Raw genomic sequence first — 21228 nt, 5'->3', positions numbered from 1 at the left:
TCGTGAAAACTGTATGTAACAAAAACCTGGATGTAACGAAAACCTGGATGTAACGAAAACCTCGATGTAACGAAAACCTGGATGTAACGAAAAATCCCAAACTTTTTTCAACTTCTTTATATCCAGGTTTAACTGCTTTTCAGCAAGCCAGAAAACTAAGTGAAATGCAGCAGCATCATGCATGCAAGAAAACAGAAATAAGTGCTACAAGAAGCCACGCCAGAGTGTTGAAGACAAAAAAATATTTAGACATCCCCAAGTTGACTTCATATAAGCATGCATCCACAATGGTGTTCCCAGAAGCACTTGGAATGAACAGCTAGCCAATTATGCTCCGACTACACTCAATGATTCAAATATTAGATGTGCTATAACCAGTGAATAGTCTTGATCAAAAGACTAGTTTGCAACAATCTAATCTTGCCCTTTGGACTCATCACCAAATTTCAGACACTGGCTTGTGAACTAATGGGGAGTAGTCTGCTATAAAATGCTTGCAATGAACATACAGATCCTGCCTTCAAATATGCAGTTTGGGAGGAAAACAAGACAAGTCTTTACTGCAGTCTGATCAATGTTACATGCAAAAAAATGGCTGATTAACTAATTACTTTTTATTTGTCTCACAGAAACACTTCATCATTTTATGCAAGCACCCCTTATGCTTATGTTCTTGCAGTTATGCATAGTAAATTTCCTTGTTCAAGACACTTACCTTGACCCACACCATCTTATGCAGCGTGTCCATCCCTAAAAGTTCCTGAAATGAAAAAACCCATGAGATCCAAAACTCACGTTATGCAGCTACCATGGACATAAAATAAACATGTTATAGATTGTAAAGAAAGTAAATAAAAGTAACAATGCAAATAAAAACTGCACGACAATGAAGGCAAGTCAACAAAAGAAAAAAGAATGTAAGCAGATGAGAGATTGTTGTATTTACATGAATGGAATTACCTTATTAAACTTAACTTCCTGCACATTTTGAGATTCTGCATGAACATTCAAGCCAAGGCTCCACGATCAGATCCAGCTGCGAGCAATGGTGCGTTCGATCGCGGAGGCGACGCATGCACACAAGAGCTTCCAGGTGCCACCCACGGATGGCACCCGAGGCCGCAGCTCATCATCACCATCGTCAACTTTTTCCTCCGCCGCAAGCTCCCACTATCCATATCAGCATCAGTATCACCAGATCCAGCTTTTTGTGGCTGTTAGAGGCACAGGAGTTGTGGTCAATGTTGTTGGGGCAGCGTGCGCACCGTAGTTGTGGCTTTCACGTGCTTCCACCGAGCGTTGCAGTTTTAGCACGATGGGCAAGCACCTTAATAGCTATACGGCTGGGAGATTGCTGTCGAACACAGCAAGCATGCGGTGGGCAGGAAATTCGACGTGGCCGAGAAATGCGTACGACGATGGTGCAACCAAAAGGATGCATTGAGGAGCACAAGCTGCAAAAAGCACGCTTTCTATGGCAAGCCGTGCAAGTTTCCCAAACAGGAAGAAGAGCTGCTCTGCTATGTGATGGAAGCACAGAACAACGGCTACGCGTTGACAGTGGACGTGCTGCACGAGTTCTTGTGGGATGAGTATGCACCAGAGCACAGCACCAGCTTGGAGTCGGAATACTCCGTTAGTGATGATTGAACGTCGAATAAATGCTGCTCATTTCCTGATTTGTGCGCTTTTACTTATAAAAAAGAACTTTTTTCGCATATCGCGTGTATGGCCCACACCCCGAAAATTAGTCCTCAAATCTGGAAAAAAATGTGTGGCCCTTACACGCATTTATATGATGCTACCTTGTCTTTCTGCTGTGCACAATCACCTGTGACCTTCAGTCAATGAAATTGATGGTGCCAGCTGCTAGGCATTATGAGTGATAAAAAATGAAGACAATCATCAAATTATATACTCTTTACATGAATTGTATGCCTCAATGACAATGTGTTAAGCACATCAAACTTGATTGCATCTTGAAGCTTCATATCATCCCAAGAAGCCCACATAGTCCTAAACAAAAATGCCCACATAGTGAGTTGTGCCACACAACGTATCAGATAACAGACGTTTCTTGACACACATAGCAGCCAACTGCAGGTCTACCTTAACCAGTGTCTCAAGGAATGTTGCCTGCAGATGAAAGCCAAATTCAATAGACCTAGACCTTGCCCTGCTTAAAAACAATAGAACATCAAAGGGGCAGGACCTGGTGGGCAAAACCGCCCATATTCTCCTCTGAACCGGCTGTGCACGTTTGTGCATTGCCCCGTCAGCTTTTTTTTTTATGATTAGAGATCCCTCGGTATGCATCGCACCTGCTGCACCGCACTGTCAGAAGCCACAGGTTTTACCCACCAGAGCAGCCACACATGTGCCAATGACGTAGGCAAGGAGAGGTCTGCTTTGACCACCCTTGTCTCTAGTTCAGAGGTCCACACAATCTGGTGACAAATGGGCACTTAAACTCGTTCTAACACAGCAACTATGCAACAGGGAGTCCACTGACCTTTCCAAACTTGCCAGCATAGAGCTCAAAGTCAGCTTCCAGAGCTTTGCGGGGGAATGAAGGCAACTTGGTCAGCTCGTCATGCAGGAAGAGAACCCTGGGTGCCAGCTGATGGCTGGTTCGTAGAATTGCCAGGCTCATCAGGACCTGGCACACAGGAGTGGTACAGTGAGTCAGCGATAGAGACTCCTCAGCTTCCATTGCATTCATCCATTCATTTTATTTACCGCAAGGGCCCATAACAGGGCATTACATAGGAGGAGATAGAAACATATATACACAACAAAAGTAGTACAAACATTATCGAGTACAAGAACAATCACATTACTGTGCAGAATATAAAATTAAAAATTCAAAATAATAATAAAAAGTTAACATCACACATCCACTAACACAGAACACTCGGCAAGTATGCGGTGTTCACAATAAATCTATCAGTACTATAGGTAATACCCAAGTCGAGGAGAAATATCCACATTTCTATTTTACACCATACTAGCTGCTAAGAAGTTTCACAATAAATTTTGCAGAAATGGCAGTCTCAGCAATTCCTCAGTAAATGTTTTGGCTATTATCCATCAGGAGAAAAATAAGAACAAAGCGGCTAGCCAACTTTGAACATCGACGAAAACAAAAGGCTGACTAAAAACAGCACTGCAGAAGTATTCTAGGGCATGGGGCACAGCTTGTTTCATTAAATGTAAACTTTTTCCACTGAACTCTACCATCCGGTTAGAACCATTAAGGTGTACCTTCTCATACCTATTATCCATCAGGAGAAAAATAAGAACAAAGCGGCTAGCCAACTTTGAACATCGACGAAAACAAAAGGCTGACTAAAAACAGCACTGCAGAAGTATTCTAGGGCATGGGGCACAGCTTGTTTCATTAAATGTAAACTTTTTCCACTGAACTCTACCATCCGGTTAGAACCATTAAGGTGTACCTTCTCATACCAGCCACCACCCAACATGCATTATGGAAACTGAGAAAAAAAAAAGCAGACAGGTAAGCAAGACAACAAATGTCATCATGAAGGAAAACAAGAAACAAATCCCACCTTTCCAACTTCAATGAAATGTAGAGAAAATGCTTGGTGCTGGCCTGCTTCGAAGGCTTCTTCAGGGTCCATTTTCAGCAGTGTTAGCTGTGGATACTGGGACCTCTTGAAAAAATAGAAGTCTCGAACAAAGGCACTCGGATTGTGCATCTGATCTGCAAAAAAAAAAAGAACAGTAATGAGAACACTGAGCATGACAAAGCTCACTGCAGGGCAAAGGCCTCTCCTATTTCTCTACAATTAACCCTGTCCTTTGCCAGCAGCGCCCACCGTATGCCCGCAAACTTCTTAATCTCATCTGCCTGCTTAACTTTCTGCCACCTTCTGCTACGTCTGCCTTCTCTTGGAATCCACTCCGTCACCCTTAAGGACCAGCAATTATCTTGCCTTCACATTACATCCCTGCTCAAGCCAATTTCTTCCTCTTGATTTCGACTAGGATGTCGTTAACCTGCGTGTGTTCCCTCACCCACTCTGCCCGCTTCCGGTCTCTTAACGTCTAAAATCATGTGACCAGAGGAGAAATGCAGGAACAGTATGCGTGCAATAATGTCTGTTACAAAGCAAAAAGTTTCACACAGAAATCTCTCCAATCACTAAATTCTGCTTGTACTAAATAACTTGGTCACAAAGAGAAGGGACGAAATCAAGTGATCTCATAGCCAATAATGCATCAATGCTGCACAAAAAAAGCTGATCTCTCTTGCTGACATTAAAGAACTGCTTGGCAGTGCCTGGAAACAAAAAGAACCTGCCAATGAAACTGACAATTAATGTTACATGCATGAAATCAGAGGGAGATTACACTAACTAATGCGTCCTATGGCAATGGTTTTTTAAAAAATTCTGATAATGCATATACTCATGGCTCCTGAATTGCAAATCCTTGCCTATATCTTACCACAGTTTAGTGTTCCCTTCAACACCAGTGTGAATTCGGCTATGGTTCATATGCAGGAGGTTTTGCAAAGAAGCGGTAGTTATAAATAAAAAAGAGCACAGGTACTACATACTTGTTTTTGTGTCAACTAGGAAGAAGCAGTTGTGTTGGTTCTCTTCAATGCCGAAAAAGTCCAGACTGTCTTGAAGAATATGAAGAAACTGAGTGTCCTGAGATAAAGAAAGAAATGGATATCACTTTTGACACACAATGGCAGATAGCCCATGTGGCAGTCGCATGCTATTAGTGTAGGCTCAGATTATTGCAGTTACCCATGCAGTAAATGATGGTCATGGAACTAACCTTTCATTAGACCATGGAATAGCAGAAATTTAAACTTAATAAAATTCATTGTTATTAGTATTACCATTTAAAATGCTGCACATTCAAAAGCTGCCAAGAAGCAAGCACAGGCAGAATATGTTTGGTTTCCATTGCACAGCATAGCATTACAAACCTAGTCATGGCTTGGGTGTCACTTTCACAATGTCAAGGTGTAATCACAATCTCAGGAGCAAGCCATAAGCGAACAACATGTAAAAGAATTTAACCGAAACAACAACACTACAGCAAGCTCACTGATATGTGAAATGTGTGGCACTACCTCAAGACATACTTAGCCCACCTACTATACAATGAAATGCATTCTCATCATTCCCCATTTATTAAAATGCCATCATCTCCCAGATCTTACTTTCCAAAGTAATATATGCTGCAGGCTGTAAGAATAATTTCAGCTATCTGGCATTTACAAGCAGCAAAAGCCCAGTACAGTAAGTTTTTTGCATTTATATTTCACTGAAATGCACTGATCAAGTATGTGAGATGCATCAGACTCCATAGATCTGTAGACATTGTATGAAGAAGTATGACATAAATTTTGACTGAAAACAATAAAAAGATCGTAGTTCCTGTTGTACACAAACTGACAGTGACACAGATAACCAATTATAAGCTGGCTTCTCTGCTAAATATTTTAGCGATGATGCTTTACATCTCCAGTGCTGTACAAGTTTTCATGTTTTTGAATTTTCTTTTGCAATATTTTAGTTTCCTATGCTCAGTACTTCATTGCACGTTTCACCCACAGTCGCCTCTGAATATGTATGGCACAGAAACCAATTATTATGGCACACTGTGCCAGTCACCTGGATCAGCAATGTCTGGGCTAAAAGTTTCCTATACAAGCAATTAAGCCTGCTGTAATCATTCATAATTGCTCTCATGACTTGTTGGTAACTGAAAAAGTACTTGTCTGGTGTTCATGGCATGCTTTCTGACTTGAAACGCATGCGATACGGCCAGACCATCTCTTCAAGCTTGGTGCCTCTTGCTGGCAAACATCGGCATCCAAATTACTGTACAAATTGCTGTGCATATTAAGACTAACGACATATTATGCACCAAATACCTCATGAATTGGAAATTGTGATGGAATGCCACCTGCATCAGGTCCATGCACAATGATTTTCTTGGCACTTGGAACATTGGCTGTGATCAGCAGGGTTGCCTGAAAAGCAAGATAGGAAACAGCTTCAAGTCAGCTTTACTAATGTACCAAATCAGCATGCATCACAAAATGAAGCAGGCACTGCTTATGTAATGGATGTTAGGGGGAGAGCATGGATTGCTATGTCAACTCACATCACACTGCTCTTTTCTGAGCACTTGCTTGAGGTCTTTCAAGTAGAGTCCGTGGACACTGGGAACAACCTTCAACCAAAAATAACAATAACAACAGGTGTCAGCCAAGAATACCGAAACCAATCTGTTTAAGATAGTCAGCGAGCAGTTAAAACATTTGCATTGTTACACAAAAATCAGTAAAAAATATGCTTGCTGGATTACTCTAAAAGTAATTTAAATGTTTAAACATTGAAAAATATTAGGATACTCTAAAATGCAACTTCAGCTAACCCACGAATTAGTGCTCGTGAACAAAATCTGGATAGCTTTCAAAGTAACTCTTACAAAGCTGTCCCGAAAATTGTAAGCCGAGGCTTCAAGACAAAAAAAAAACACATATTGCAGAAAAAAAATCAAAGCGGTATTCAGTAAGCAAGAGCACCTTCTGCTTCATACTCATTGGCTAAATCAATAAAACAAAAATATAACAAAGTTGCAAAACGTGAAAAACACCAGAAAAAAAAGCACAAACGACCCAACAACGGTAACAAGAGGTTTATTCTGAGCATACTAGTCATGATCCAGGTGGAGCGCATGCAACTTCAGAGAGCCTCAAAACTGCAGCCATCTGAGTGCACTAATGCTGTTGTATGAACTTGGGCATGCCACGTCAGCAATCAGTAGGGGAGCATTGCAACGCACAGGAAGTTCCGAAACACACATTCTTGGTACGAGCATTTTAGATTTCACTCACCTTGTTAAGAGTAGAGAAAATGCCTTCGTAATGAAGCTACCCATTCTGTATATGGTTTATTCTAACAGTCCACATCTTTCTAACAGGAGCTTTCTGCATATTTTCACGAGTTTAGAAACTGAAGGGCAACTGAGGAGGTTTTAGAATTCAACAAGCTTAAGGGGATTGAAAGCATGAAACCTGCACGTAAAAAATGCGAGGCCCTTTTGTGCTAGCATTTCACAGGTGACGTATCACCAATTAAAGCCGTGATGGCGTCCAGGCTTCTCCACAGCACACATTGCCAGGTAGGCGGTCCAATAATGACGTCATCCATGGCGACAGTACATTATCAATACAGACATGTTCACTCGAAGAAAGAAAGCCAATGCTGCCGAAGGAAAAGCTCACTAAGCACTGTTTGGCAACATCTGACGAAGCGACAGGGTGTGGGCGAAGGCAACTGAAATCTGAAATCTCACCACAGATGACATCATCACCAAGCTTTGCCACATTTCTCCAACGTTTTGAGAACAATGCAGAAAATCGTTGCAGCTTTAATCGATGATAAAGTTACCAGTTTAAATGCTAGCACACAAAAACCAGGCTTTCTTTTCCTACAAACTTCATACATTCAAATTCCTGAATTTGGTTAAATTCTTAAGAACTGCTTCAGCTTCCCTTTTAAAGTATACTCCTGCTATCTCCAGCTGACCACCAACAACGCTGCTTCAGTTTCAGTCCTGTTACATGTACCAGTTGTTGTTAAACACTTGGCTTGCAATACGTAAGGTACCCTGATATTCTGCAATCAGTTAATGCTCTCAGCATAAAGCATCAGAGAGAGTGGCATCACCCACATTTATTGACAAGATTAAACGGACTTTCGTGCAAAAAATATTGTGGAATGGTCCTGTCGGTCCAGTAATACCAGTGCAGAAAAACATGCCGGAAGATTCACAAACAAAAGGAAACTAACTTTCATCTTCCATTGCATACACAAAATCACATGCACGCCTGCCACACAAGTAAGCAAGGACAACTTCAAGGATCCTTAATATGGCCCACATGTTCACATTTTTGCACATTATAAGTTATTTAAGTCTTTCAGAGGCACCTGGACAGTTTCATGCTAACATAGTACTCATATTCGGCTAATAATACCTTGTGATAATGCATGTAATAAGACTCTCTTTATGTTTCGGCTATATAACTAAGATTAAAAAGGCCAGTACTTTCTTGCTTATTCCTGTAGCTGTATCTTTCACTTAAAGGGCCACAGAAAGGGGTGTTTGAGCTTGGCTTTAAAATGATTGCACTATGTAGAGTACAGGCCACCGAGCGTCCATGCTGCGTACAAGACCTCAGAAGTGGGCGGGAAATTGTACAAGACCTCAGAAGTGGGCGGGACATTTACAATACATTTTTAAAATTCCCGCTTTCGCACCTCACGGCGACGCGCGGTGCCAGGCTTTCGCATGAAAACCTGGCAGACGACGTCACGTCTTGCAAATGACGTCAGCAGCCAGGGGTAATTATTGGTACACAGCGCCAAACTCTTTCAGACGTCACGCGCTACCGTAGCCGCGGCCACTCCGCGTGCGCCGCAGCCGGTGGAGGCAGGGGAGTGGCCAAGTGAGTGGGGTCGGCGGAGGACCGCCGCTGTTTTGGCGTACTACGAGAGGAGTTAAAATTTGTCTGCATATAACTCAGCTTCCACAAAACGCATTAAAATAATTCCTGCTGGGGGATAATTATGAGCGTTCGTCTTTTAACATCCCAGACATATCGCACCTTTATTGAGATTCCCTTTCTGGGTCCCTTTAAGGATTATTTTAAGGAGGCACTACTTGCTAAGGGCAGGCAGAAAACAACACATAACAAAACGTTTGTAAGCAACATGAATTCATATTTATTTTGAATCCACACTGAACAAAATGACTGAAACTTGTGTGACTTCTGCGACTCAAAAATGGGCCTGCAACTTGCAGTCCGGTTACATCGCTTTAGTTTCTAGCATCTTTAACTTTGTTCAGGCTACATCCTGTTATACTTGACAAATGAATTCAATGAGAATAGATGTTAATTTCACACTTACCAGCCAAAGTATTGATATGGCATTGGCAATAAGCTCTGTTCCCCCTTCCACGGGAGCTCTGATGTAAAACATAATGTAACCAACCTGAAAAGAAAAATCTCAAATGTTGGTACATACTCAATAATATATCTTGTAAATGTTACAGGAAAAGAAGCTTCAATGGTGCTAAAGCCTACATCATAGACAAGCTTGTCTTTGTCACCTAATACCAAAAAAAAACGCAAGGAGCATTACACAGAGGTAAAAATTTCAACTAACAAGGGACAGGAAAGGTGTCTGGCACATTTTCAGTGAATGATCTGCAAACTGTAAGCAAAGTAATGAGGGACACAATATTTGTACAAAAACTTGAAATATTCAACATGTAAAGTTGGCCCAAATATAGAAATTTACACAAAGTGAGCAACAAAAGAGCTACAACTTTTAGTTAACTCATAACATGTTAAGAGCTGATCAAGTGCTGCTGACATAAAACAAATGTGTAAGCCAAAGCATGTACTCGCTCGTGTTCACATGTTAACTCACGTGGCCGGTTGCGGTTCATGTTTCAGCGAGGAGATTCACACTCAGTGCCTGACAAGCAACTGGTTATCTATGAAAGCCACATCACGAACACTAATGGTAACACTGGGTGTGCTAAGATTTCATTTCATTCGCTGACGTTCCAATTTGTGTCAACAATAGACGCATCAATTTATGCAGCATGAGTGCAAAAGTTTTCCACTGCACCAGGTAGTTGTAGAGGGTGTGCGCTGCTTGTGTAGGTAGTCGAGGCACAAAGCGCAGAAGGCGTCGCAAGATCTGGATCACATTGTCTGGCTTTTCACGGGTGAGCCTCTCCAGGAAGTGGCGGAGAAACAGTGCCGTATCCTCCACCAGGCAGTTCCAGATAACCTTGTAGGCCACCTCATACACTGCAAGAAGGGCACACATACCTCTAACAATTGCTTAACCTTAAAGAAAAAAGCCATTGCAAAGCTTCAGGAAAGCAGTGCTCATAGCACCTAATCTCGAAGGCCATAGATACAGTAAAACCTCGTTGATACGTTGTTGTTTTTTTAATGCAGGGGAAAAATGTATTATATGGGAAACAGGTATGATCCAAAGCACCTAATTTTAAAAAACATAACCGCTGAATGGGGTACACCTTTGAACTAACACTGTCACCTCACAAAAATGTCAATTAGAATTTCTTGGCACACGATCTGAGCAGCTGCTTTTCTAGTGCTTGCAAAATTCAGTCGATATACGCGTTGTCCTTAGTGTGGAACAAACTTAGCAACCAATCTGATCCAGCTGTGGCAATGACGAAAGTACCCAAGATCTTTTCCACATTTTTTTTTATGCTTTGCCTCCTTACAATTATGCGTCGCGGAGAAGCCACCGCGGCGTCCGACTGTCGCAGCATTTTTTTTCATATTGCGTTCCTCAGACCTGGCCCACTCAATGTAAGTGCACCATTGTAGTTATCAAATGCTTTGCCTTCTAGCCCTTGGCGCTGCGAATAAGTAGCAGCTGCGTTTCTCCTATTCATGTTGTGCGCCTGCAGGAACAGCCCAAACATATGTCAATGTAGTTTTTTTTTTTATGATTCTCCCCTACATATGCCCTACAGAGACACCACCTACACAGGGGGACTACAGCGCATTCCAGCTTTTCATGTCGCGTGCCTCCCCGTTCGGCCCACTTATATGTTTGCACATGTGCGTTTTGTCGCTAAATGTATTACAAGACCAGAATTTGTTGAAATTTTGAACATAGTAGCAGGGAAATCGGGTTATCCTGGAATTTAATAACAGGAAGAAAAATAGTGCCACCCTACGAGATATTTTTATTGTCCACTATTTTGAGCGTATGAACTGAGAAATCATATGAACTGGGAACATATTAACAAGGTTTTACTGCATATGTCCGCATCCAGGCAAGTTTGACTTCTCACACACATACCGATACTGTCAGATTTTCACATTAATGCACAAGAACATCGGCTCACAACACCTTACACAATTTACGGACTCTTTCAGCAAGAAGGGCTTCTAATTTGAGCATGGCTTGAAAAAAATTTCAGGTTCCCATTCTGTTGCTCGTTCCTGAAGTCAAAGCAATTTAAAATGAAATAAATTAAAGTTTTACTATACTCATTTGCACCAAAGTAGGAGCCAAGAATAATAACTCAAAACATGAGATCTTAACTCTAAGATTCTTTACTCAAGACCAGTTTTTATTAAGTACAGAGGTTCTGGATGCAGAGATAGCGCTTCATGCCTCCTGAGCACTGCAACACCTAGTTAAATATCTCACACCTTTATTTTTGTTGCTTTCATATGCTTGAAAGTCATCTGGGAAAATTAAGCATTAAAGTGTGTGACCTCACCATTCGTCAGTACTAGTACCTAGATGCTCGTGCTAGTGGCGAATCTAATGCCAACAGTAAATTTTTCACTTTCATCTGTGAAAACTATTTTCAGGCTTTTCATCTGCTTTAGCAAAAATTGGCAGTGAGTATAGTATAGTTCAAATGATATCATAGGAGTAAACAGCTAGCCAGTGATACTAAAGAAATGATAGGCGCACATGGTTCTTGAAAGGGAAACATGAGCATGTGGCCTCCACACTCTGTGGCATCTGCAGAAGCTCAGTGTGCACAAGAGCCAAGGAGTGCGACACATCCAAGTGTTGTTTCCCTGGTTTCGTGCCATCCATGGCCAACTTATCCCATCAAATTCCCTAACCTCCTTACACCGCCTGAGCCTTGGCTGCCCTCAGCTATATTTCCTCACTCTTGGTGCATCTACACCAATTCAAGAGAACACCAGTTTTACACTTTGCATTGCATGTCTACCAAGATAAGGAGCATTCTGTTCGGACAGGAGACTCGGCTCCAATTTTTTGCGGCTTCTGCACTAGCAGCATGCATTATCGATTGGCATGCACAGCGCTGTCGAAATGCATGCATTCCCTATTGAAACTCTGAAGGTTTGTGGGGCCAGTTAATTCAGGTTTTCAAGGACAAAAAAAAGGCACAAGTGATGAAGACCAACTGTGCAAAAGAAGGTTCTGCTGCAATGCCCACAGCAGTTGATGAGATGCACAAAGTACCTCATAGAGGAATATGATTGGTGTTAATGCTTTGTTTTGTGCCAAGGGCACCAAACCAATCGCCCTCGATGCACAGCAGATGAGGACAAAGCTGCTTCCCAAAAAGAAAATATTTTGCAGCAAGCAAAGTTTGCCTTTTCACGATGCATGCCTCACATGCCAGTGTGGTCTAGCAAAGGACAGTGTCCCCAGGATATTTTCACACCTGCACAAGCATGTTTGGCTGAAAGAAGCATAACCATGCTCTCAAGCGTTCACCCCAAAAGTGGATGGCGTTGTAATTACCACTGCCTGCGTGACATACCTGCAACACCATCTGTGCTGACCTCTGCATCATTCAACAGGTTTATGATGTACACCGCAGCTGAACAGAGGCACGATGGAAACAAGGCATGCGCCACCTGTATTGGGTGAGCAGACAGCCGCTCAGCCGTTTGGTCTTCGTCCCCTGAAGGCAAAAGAAAAGACAGCGCGTTGTCACCGAGAGATCAGGTATTCAAGCACCACAGTTATACAAATATATAGAAATAACTTTGCAATACGACATTATTTAATGATATACTTTTAATTCCATTGGCCTCAGTATTAAATTTGTGCCAGCATGAGCTATACTGCCTCATGGAAATGAACACATAAGGTTTTTTTTTTTTTTGCACATACGAAATGCCAGCTAAACACTTCACTACAGACACATCAGAAAGTGCCAGCATGAGCCAAAAGAAATAATTAGATGTTTCTTTTAGGCAAACAGATACTGACATAATAAAGTGGAAAATTTAACTGGCCAAGAGAAGCTAGTTATTAAGATTTTCAGGCCACAGAGATCTTGAAAGTAAGCACAAAAATAAAGACAATACCCCACCAATGGGGAGCAAATCCACAACTTTGGCATGCCATATGAGGTGCTACAGCATTGGCGGCCATCTTTTCCTGTGGACTCGCAGCCATTGTCTGCGTGAGTGTGTAACATGGGCATGAAAGTATCAACTAGCACCCAATCATAGCATGCACCCAGAGCACAAGCAGAACCATCTATCAAAACTTAAGTTTCACATGGCGCAGAGCCATACAATTTTTGTACAGTCTGCAGCAAAACTTTGTGGTATGTGTGTGCTTAGGAACAAACGAGACACCTGGTAGCGATATGAATCATGCCCGTCCTCTTGTGCTTGCCAGCATTTCATTCAGGCAACTGGCTTGTATGAAGGCACCTAAGTAAATTTTTTCTGCACACCAGCATCCCACAAACTTCTGTTAGAATATGTACCATAACCAAATATGGTTTCGGAACCATGCTATATTTGGGAAATATAAGGTGTAACCAGCTTAGTGACACTGTGCTGGTAATATAAAAAATTTCCCCACTGCCGCATTCAGTTCCTGGGTTGGTGCACTGTGGAGATCAAACAAGCCTAAAAAGTTTCTTAATTTTGCAATTTGCCTTAATACCGTGCATTATATGATGCAGTAATGACATTTTTCGCCTGTGCCTTTATACGTGCCATATTTACTTATATAAAAAAATGCACGCACATAGTAGACACAATTCTTGCATAAGCTATTAAAATATATGAAAATTTAATTGACCATACAGCACATTTCACTCCACACAATGAGGGCACCCCAAATAAGTACTAATTTTTTCACAAAAGTTGCATTCGTTATGCAAGTAAATATAGTATAGACCCCTTTGCATTATATAGAGATGCACAGAAATGTTTCGAATGTGGCAACGTCAACAAAAAAGAAACCACCTGAGTGTGCACAAGTACAAAAATAAAAGACAAGCAAGTCATGAAGCGAATGCAGCAACCAGTGAGAAAGAGTGCGACAACACCATTACCAACAGTAGCTGAAAAGATGGCTTCAACGAGAGCAAGAATGTCAGATGAAGAAAATTATAATGGCAACAGGACAGAAGCAGCATGCCAAACAAATTACCTTCTTCGTGCTCCTCAACAGCATGGAACAGGGCTGGTTCATATGCTGAGAGTACATTCACAGCAACAGAGGTGATGTGAAAGTTTTCCCTCTCATTGCATTTCTTCTCTTCTTCAGCCTGTAGTGCTCGGTGAATGAGCTCCATCTGCTGCTTGCGGCGTGTCTGAGTCGCTGTGACAAATGACCGCTGCACATAACAGAAAAAGAAGTGGGGAATCAAACCCTGGTGCAGCAGACAGAGCAGTACGACCTAAGCTTAGCTTTCTAGCATTGTGTTCATGACTTGAATATCAAGCACCGTTCAGAACACTGCACATGGAAGAAAGCAAAGTCAAGTGACATGCTAAGAACAAACAGCAAAAGGTTTACAAAAAGACAGTTAGGGCCACTGCAGTGCAGCAGTTTCTACTTATAAATGCAATACAACCGAGCTCATTTAATGATGTCCCCAGTCACAACAAACATTCGCTCAGCGCAAGCAAAGGCGATGTGACCACCATGATACACACTAGAGCTACAGCACTAAGTGTCAAGGAATGTCAGTAGGATAAGAGAATGAAAGTCTGCATACAAGGAACTCATTTACAACAAACATGTGGGCACTACGAGTTCATGTCTATGGATGCGCTACACAGCTGCGGCGTTTACTGCACATAAACATGAGCATTACAACAACCGATGACATTTTGAGTAAGGAACGTGAAAAACATGTGCACTATGTGAATGTACGGAAAAGAGCAAAATGGCAGTTGATATGCATATGAGGCCAAATGCAAATTAGGTGTACTAGCACTGTGTGGCAATTGTTTTTCAGTGTTTATCGTCCACCTGCCACCAAGGTCACATGGCCTTGTGAGGTCATCACAACCTGCCAGGTATATGTGTGTAGGTGTGCATGTGTGTGCCTGTGTGTGCGTGCATACCACGTGTTTCATGGAAGACTTTAGGTAATTTTCAAAAATAGGATTTTTGAGGTAAAAATATAGCTTTTGCAGCATAGTATTTCCAGGGTTGGCGGACACCAGAAAACCGGTGAATCATCTTAACTAGTAAGCTGGTCAACTAATTTCCAATAACTAACTTTTTAACTATAGAGTTAGGCACCTGACTGCAATTAGAGATTTGTAGCCGGTCGTTAGTATCCGCCGTACAAGTTTTTAGAATTTTGAAAATGTGATTACCCTTGGCGCTGTGCCCCAACAAATAAATGCACAATTGGAGAGCATGCAGGCAAAGCAACCCCTCCAGTGCAGTAGCTAGTCGAAATAGCCAAATTTCGTCGAGCCACAACTCCAAGGGTAATTAAGTTTTCGAAATTCTAAAAACTGATATGGCGGTTACTAACAACCGGCTACAAATCTCTAATTGCAACCAGGCACCCAACTCTAATAGTTAAAAAGCAATTTATTGAAAATTAGTTAACCAGCTACTATAGTTAAGATGATTCAACGGTTTTCTGGTGTCCGCCAACCCTGGCAATACTATGCCACAAAAGCCATATTTTTACCTCAACAACCCTGAAACACCTGGTATATATACTATATATACCTGGGCAATTTGCCCACAATCCAATGGGCAGGTGGGCAGCCTGCTACGACACTTTTGCTCCATATAGGTATGACACGATAGCATAATGAGTTACTGCCCATATATGCGAAATTGGTCAATCTCACTTAACATTCATAAATCCCTGGGAGCCTTATACCACTCCTGGTGCAGTGGCGCAGTGCTTAAGCAATGCACCACTGCCCTGTGATGGCAGGTGCTTCCATAGGTGGGGCTTGTGAGACTGCAACCTCTCGCAACCAATCATTAATTTAACTGCCACCTGCCACAGTGGGCAGTTTTCTCACAATCCGGTGGGTAGGTTATGAAGACGTGACAAGGTCACGTGACCTGTGGCCTACATGCCCCTTAGGGTGCTCCTCATGCGATTTTTCATGGATTTTTCGCTCATGGACAATGACGCCTGTGCCGATGCCAGATTTTCTGTGACACGGGAGCATTAATGCTGTCATGTTAAAACCTGCCATATGTACATAGCCTCACTCTTGCTTACACACCTTTCCAGGTCATCACCTCAAGGCTCAGATGTGTAGAAAAATTACCTTGTAGTTTCGAACAGGAGCGGGGAGCTCGTACGTAGACAACTTTACCTGTCCTTCTCTCACTCAAACATAAAACCCGACATTTCCCTTTATGACAGGTCACTAAAGAGCGTACTATCACATGCTTCAGCTGAACCACAGCAAGCAACGCTCTTCCCACTATGCTCGCAAGCACTCATCAGTCACTCTAGCTGTCACCCGTGTCATGTGTACAGGTCACCAGTTCCTCTGAAGACGGATGAAACGTCATGCAACCAAAAAAAAAAAATACAGCTTTTGTGCCAACTTGGCTCAATCGATGCAACTTCTTGGCTCTTGACAAACAGCAAACAAGCAGCTGCACCATGAGGTCATTTTCACTGCCCACCAAGGCTCGATACTAGCTGCATCGAAAATATCTGCTGCCGATGCATTAGAATCGCTTGCGGCAGAGTTTTTTCGAGCGCGCATGTACCGTCCCTGCGCTCGACACCATGCTTGGAGCGGCCTACACCGTAACCTCGGCTTCAAGGGCACTGCAAAAATTCGCGCCTCGTGGGGAAATTGAAATCTGCACAAAAAAATGAAACTAGTTTCTGAACAACCAACCAGATCACACAAACGGGCTGGGAACAAGAAAATAAACAAACAGGGCAACGTTTTGGGCTCTGGTTGCTCAATTTGAGCTTTGGGAACAAAATCTGACTGCGCAACGTCGTGGTTGGAGTCCCTGCAACTCGATGCATCAAAAATAATGCTGTAGATGCAGCAGAATTGCGTGCAATGGGGTTGTCTTGAAAGCGCGCCGTTCCCGACTTTGAAGCCTTGCTCGGAGAATTCGACGCCGAATGTCAAAAATTACCACCTTGGGGAACAAATACAACAACGGCTGCAGTCACGCTGTTGTAGCAGTTTGAATTTTTCGATCACCGGTGATTAAAGCCTGGCGGCGTGGTAATGAAAGAGTTAAGCCCATTTTCATTACTTGCACATTCGCTGTAATGAAGAACATAAACTTCATTACGCATTGCAGTTTAAATACTGCAATACAGGTAGTCAGGTATGAGCCCATGCCTTTCAGTTCTGTGTTCCTTTGCCACGCTTTACTGTCATAGGCTGCGTGAATGTTAAAACAGGAGGTTGCTTACTAATTTATATTGTCAGGGCAAAACAACCCATGCAAAAATTAAGCCTCTCTCACAGACTGGTCCTGATTGATGGTGACTTCTTCCACTTTGGTCTTCACTTGAGGCATCCACGGTGGATCAGCCACTGGCGCACAGTCAAGGGCAATGCGTGGGCTGGGTAGGGTAAACTCAATGGTAGGCGGTGGAACCTGCACATCCCCACAGAAGAAAAATAATGACAGATGTAAGGCATCCCATTAGCGTAGTCTGCTCATATAGTTTGCATCTACAGAAACAACAAAAAGAATTGGTTAACAGACTGAATTCTTTATTAGGCCCATATATGTAACAAGTTGAAAGGCCAAATGTACAAGAAAGTGTGTAAACCAGTCATATTGCATAAAACCAATATACTATGCAAGAAAAATCCAACATTTAAAAGTTCAAATTGTGTGAAATGTTTGAATTATGGAGTTTAATGTCCCAAAAAGACTCGGGCTATATGGAACACCGTAGTGGAAGGCTTCGGTGTACTGTGCAGTGTCAGTACACTGCACAGTACATGCACCTCTAGCATTTCGCCTCTATCAAAATGTGACTGCCGCAGCCCGGATCAAGCCCGCTTTTTTCAGATCAGCAGCTGAGCACGTTAAGCACTGAGCCCCCGTGACAGGTTGTAGGTAAAATGTTCAGTTTGGTTTATAGGGGTTTAATGTCCCAAAGTGACTCAGGCTATGAGGTACACTGTAGTGAAGGGCTCCGGAAATTTCGACCACCTGAGGTTCTTTAACGTGCACTGGCATCGCACAGCACACGGGCCTCTAGAATTTTGCCTCCACTAAAATTAAGACCACCGCAGCCAGGATCGAACCTGCGTCTTTCGGGTCAGCAGCCGAGCGCCATAACCACTGAGCCACTGCGGTGGCTGTAGGTAAAATGTGAATTCTGAAAAGAATACATAGAGCGCCAGCAAAAGAAAAAATTTTGAATTACGAAATCGCAAGAACAGCCAATGCCACCATAACAGCCAAAAGACAGAAGGCTAAGATGGACTGGCCATGTAATGGAAACAGGCAAGAACTACACCTGCAAAAAAGCAATGAAGATCAAGGGTAGAGGGAATATGAAAGAAAGCCAGCTTAGCATTATGCTTAAAAACAAAATAATGTAAGAAAAACCAATTATCATACCAATGCTTTTATACCAGGATTTATCTACATACATATATGTTTTGACTATATCATCCGAACTTGGAGGGAACCGAAAATTTGCTGAAATTTTTTAATTCTGTAAGTTCAAATTAAGGGCAGGTTTTTTAAAAAATACACTTGATGTTGAGGGCAGGCACCAAAGCATCAGTTCAAATGAAAGAATGGATGTACAAATTATGAGAGTTCACTAAATATGCTAGCAGGTTACCTTGAAGACTAAATGCGCAGCCTCTTCCATCCTCAACCAGCACTGGTAACGAAATTTCCAAAGTGCTTGGAACCTGAAAGGGCATAACACCAATGTTGTATTTAGATGCTCAAGCTGATATTAAACAAAGCTAAAAGCTGAAAGCGACTGTCTTCCTCAATAGATACCTTTTCAGAACTTTCAATCTTTGCCCATAAGGTTTCACTGCACCTACAGGATTGCGCTTTGCTAAGTATTTGATAAAAAAACCATCCGACATTGTACTACTGCAAAACAGTGGCCTAACAACAGTCTGTGCCAAAATAATCATGAATCACCTGTCCTGCATGCAATTAACCTATGTAATAATTACAGCAGGACATGTAACTACCAGTGCTGCTCTCAATGAGGGCACCATAAACCACCATCAAAAATTTTTTTTTTTCTATGAAGTTCACAGCTGTGATTATAAGAATTTTTTAAAATGCGTATCACACTGCTCAGTTTCTACCATTTAAAATCATGTCAAAACATTTTTCCACAAGCATTTAACAGAGCAAATGCCTTTCCAAGCTTCTATAACCTTCCGAACATGTACTTTGTCCCCTCATGATGAAGTTTGAGCCATGTTTCCAAGGTAGACTAGTACCTTAGGAGAGCGTTGATCTTCTGTGTAGTGTCTTCGCTTTTAAGCTCTCGGCTCAAGAGCTCTGATGCATGTTCAGGAGCTTTCACAGCAGCCAGAATGAAGACGACAGCTGTGGCAAAAAGGAAATGCAATGCAAAAAATGAAGCACACGTCGCATGTTTTGAATGATCCCATGTAAAGTGCAATCTGGAGTAGTGTAAGCTCCCTTCCCGTTCCAGCTCCTCACCATGAACTCAACTGCGTCAATGCAAAGCTTCTAATACATGTAAGTTCTAAGACATATTCTTGTCTTTTCTTGTTAGCTCAAGCCAAGCTCATAAAGTTTTCTATGCCTTCTAGCAAACGGTTCCCTATTTCTTTTCCGTCATCTTATACGTTTGTACACTCACACCACTGAACATTGCAAGCACAATTTTTTTTAAATCAGTGTGCATAAATTTGACCTATATGATGGAATCTTTTCTGGTATGAGGACCTTATGAATAAAGAAAAAAGACTAGGACGCTGTCCACAGAAGTTCAAGGCATTAAATTTGTTCCAACAGTCTTGTTCAAAATAATGGTCAGAACGAAAGGAACACTCTAAAGCGAGGAACACTGCAGCACTTCCAACATTCTGCATAAACAAGCGAACAGTCTCAATGACTCCAACTGATAGCATCGTCCATTGTTGACATGACTGGCTACTTCAGATAAAAGAGTAAATTCCCTCCTGTGCAACTGTGCATACTATTTAGAACCTTGTATTGTGGCATATACAATCAATGTGTTCAAAGAAGACATCTAAACACATGTACCCTTTTTTTGTAGCCCTGACCGTGTTTCAAGTATAATAATGAAGTTTCTGGTTGCATTGATAGATGTAGACATTTTTCATAGCTGATCATGTATGCTAAAGATCAAAATTTTTCTCATTTAATAGACTTTTGCTAGATGATGGATGATGATTTGATTTGTGTCAGCTAAACATGGTTTTGGTGTTTACCCTAAATACACACATGAATGAAGAACACTGGCCACTGATTTAGCATATCTAGACAACTGTATTTCAACCAGGGATGGTAGGTTCCAGTGATCCAGATGATCTACGTCTTATCCAGCCTGTTAAGGGGTTCACACTTAGCCAGCTTGCATAACAGACTCACATTCATCCTTTCCCTGTCTTCATTTTCAGCCACAACCTTTTCTCTCTTCATTCTCCAACGCTATGCCAACCTCTATACCCTTCCATTCATGTAGCTCTCTCTCTCTCCTCTCAATTGTGCTTAAGCTGATGAATGGTGCAAATGTGCGAAAGGATTAGGTCAACATGAAGAAACACACACGACACTTAGAAACGCAGACTGTCAAATCTGCATAGACTGGCAAAGTTGACAGTGTCGTGTGTGTTTCTTCATGTTGTCCTAACCCTTTTGCATATTTATAAACTTCATCAGTATGAACCTATTAGCCTGGAAAATCTTATTTGCTTAAGCTTTCAGAGTGGATGATAGATTGTTTATCCCATGGATAAGAAACATGGCTCAGTTCTCACTTATCAAGCCTGTTTGAATTTACAGACTTCTTCATATAGTTCAACCAGTCAATGGTGGTAAAAAGCAACTTGAAATGAAAAGCGAATGTAAACCAAAAGTGGTGTAGCACTTTCATTATATGCAACCACTAGAGAAAAAAAAACATTTACAGAAAGACTACACACAGCCTACCTGCCACAGCACTCAGCTGTTGGTCACTTTCGAGAAGAAGCTCCCAGGCTATGGGCATAGCTTCAATGAAGGTTTCTTCAGTGGCGACAACAGTGCCTTTTATAAGCATTGACAAAGGACTGTGGAATAAGCTCATTACCTGAAAAACAAATGGACAAGACAGCAGCTTTCAGTGGCTATGTCTACTTTCAGTGCAAGGAATGCATTTTCACATCAGGTTGTAAACTGACTGTGCTTAAGGCAATTTTTTTTT

At 41.9% G+C, this 21228-nt stretch overlaps 1 protein-coding gene across 2 annotated transcripts in view; it reads right to left on the bottom strand.

Annotated features, from left to right (window-relative positions):
- The window catches only part of unc80 (unc80, NALCN channel complex subunit), a 125698-nt gene that overhangs the window by 51158 nt on the left and 53312 nt on the right, over positions 1 to 21228 (bottom strand). For both annotated transcript variants that reach the window (XM_077658820.1, XM_077658821.1), the window contains exons 30-43: positions 20976 to 21114; positions 19271 to 19379; positions 18643 to 18715; positions 17298 to 17432; positions 14010 to 14196; positions 12373 to 12516; positions 9699 to 9883; positions 8970 to 9053; positions 6157 to 6225; positions 5924 to 6022; positions 4586 to 4682; positions 3573 to 3727; positions 2513 to 2659; positions 716 to 760 (exon numbers count right to left, since the gene is read on the bottom strand). In XM_077658820.1, coding sequence (XP_077514946.1) covers positions 716 to 760; positions 2513 to 2659; positions 3573 to 3727; positions 4586 to 4682; positions 5924 to 6022; positions 6157 to 6225; positions 8970 to 9053; positions 9699 to 9883; positions 12373 to 12516; positions 14010 to 14196; positions 17298 to 17432; positions 18643 to 18715; positions 19271 to 19379; positions 20976 to 21114 — 1668 coding nt within the window. The remainder of the gene's footprint in view (positions 1 to 715; positions 761 to 2512; positions 2660 to 3572; positions 3728 to 4585; positions 4683 to 5923; positions 6023 to 6156; positions 6226 to 8969; positions 9054 to 9698; positions 9884 to 12372; positions 12517 to 14009; positions 14197 to 17297; positions 17433 to 18642; positions 18716 to 19270; positions 19380 to 20975; positions 21115 to 21228) is intronic.

This window comes from Amblyomma americanum, chromosome 3 (assembly GCF_052857255.1).
Source record: "Amblyomma americanum isolate KBUSLIRL-KWMA chromosome 3, ASM5285725v1, whole genome shotgun sequence".
NCBI classification, from domain to species: Eukaryota; Metazoa; Arthropoda; class Arachnida; order Ixodida; family Ixodidae; genus Amblyomma; species Amblyomma americanum.
The sequence above is the reverse complement of the archived record's forward strand: the minus strand, read 5'-3'. Positions and strand labels throughout refer to the sequence as shown.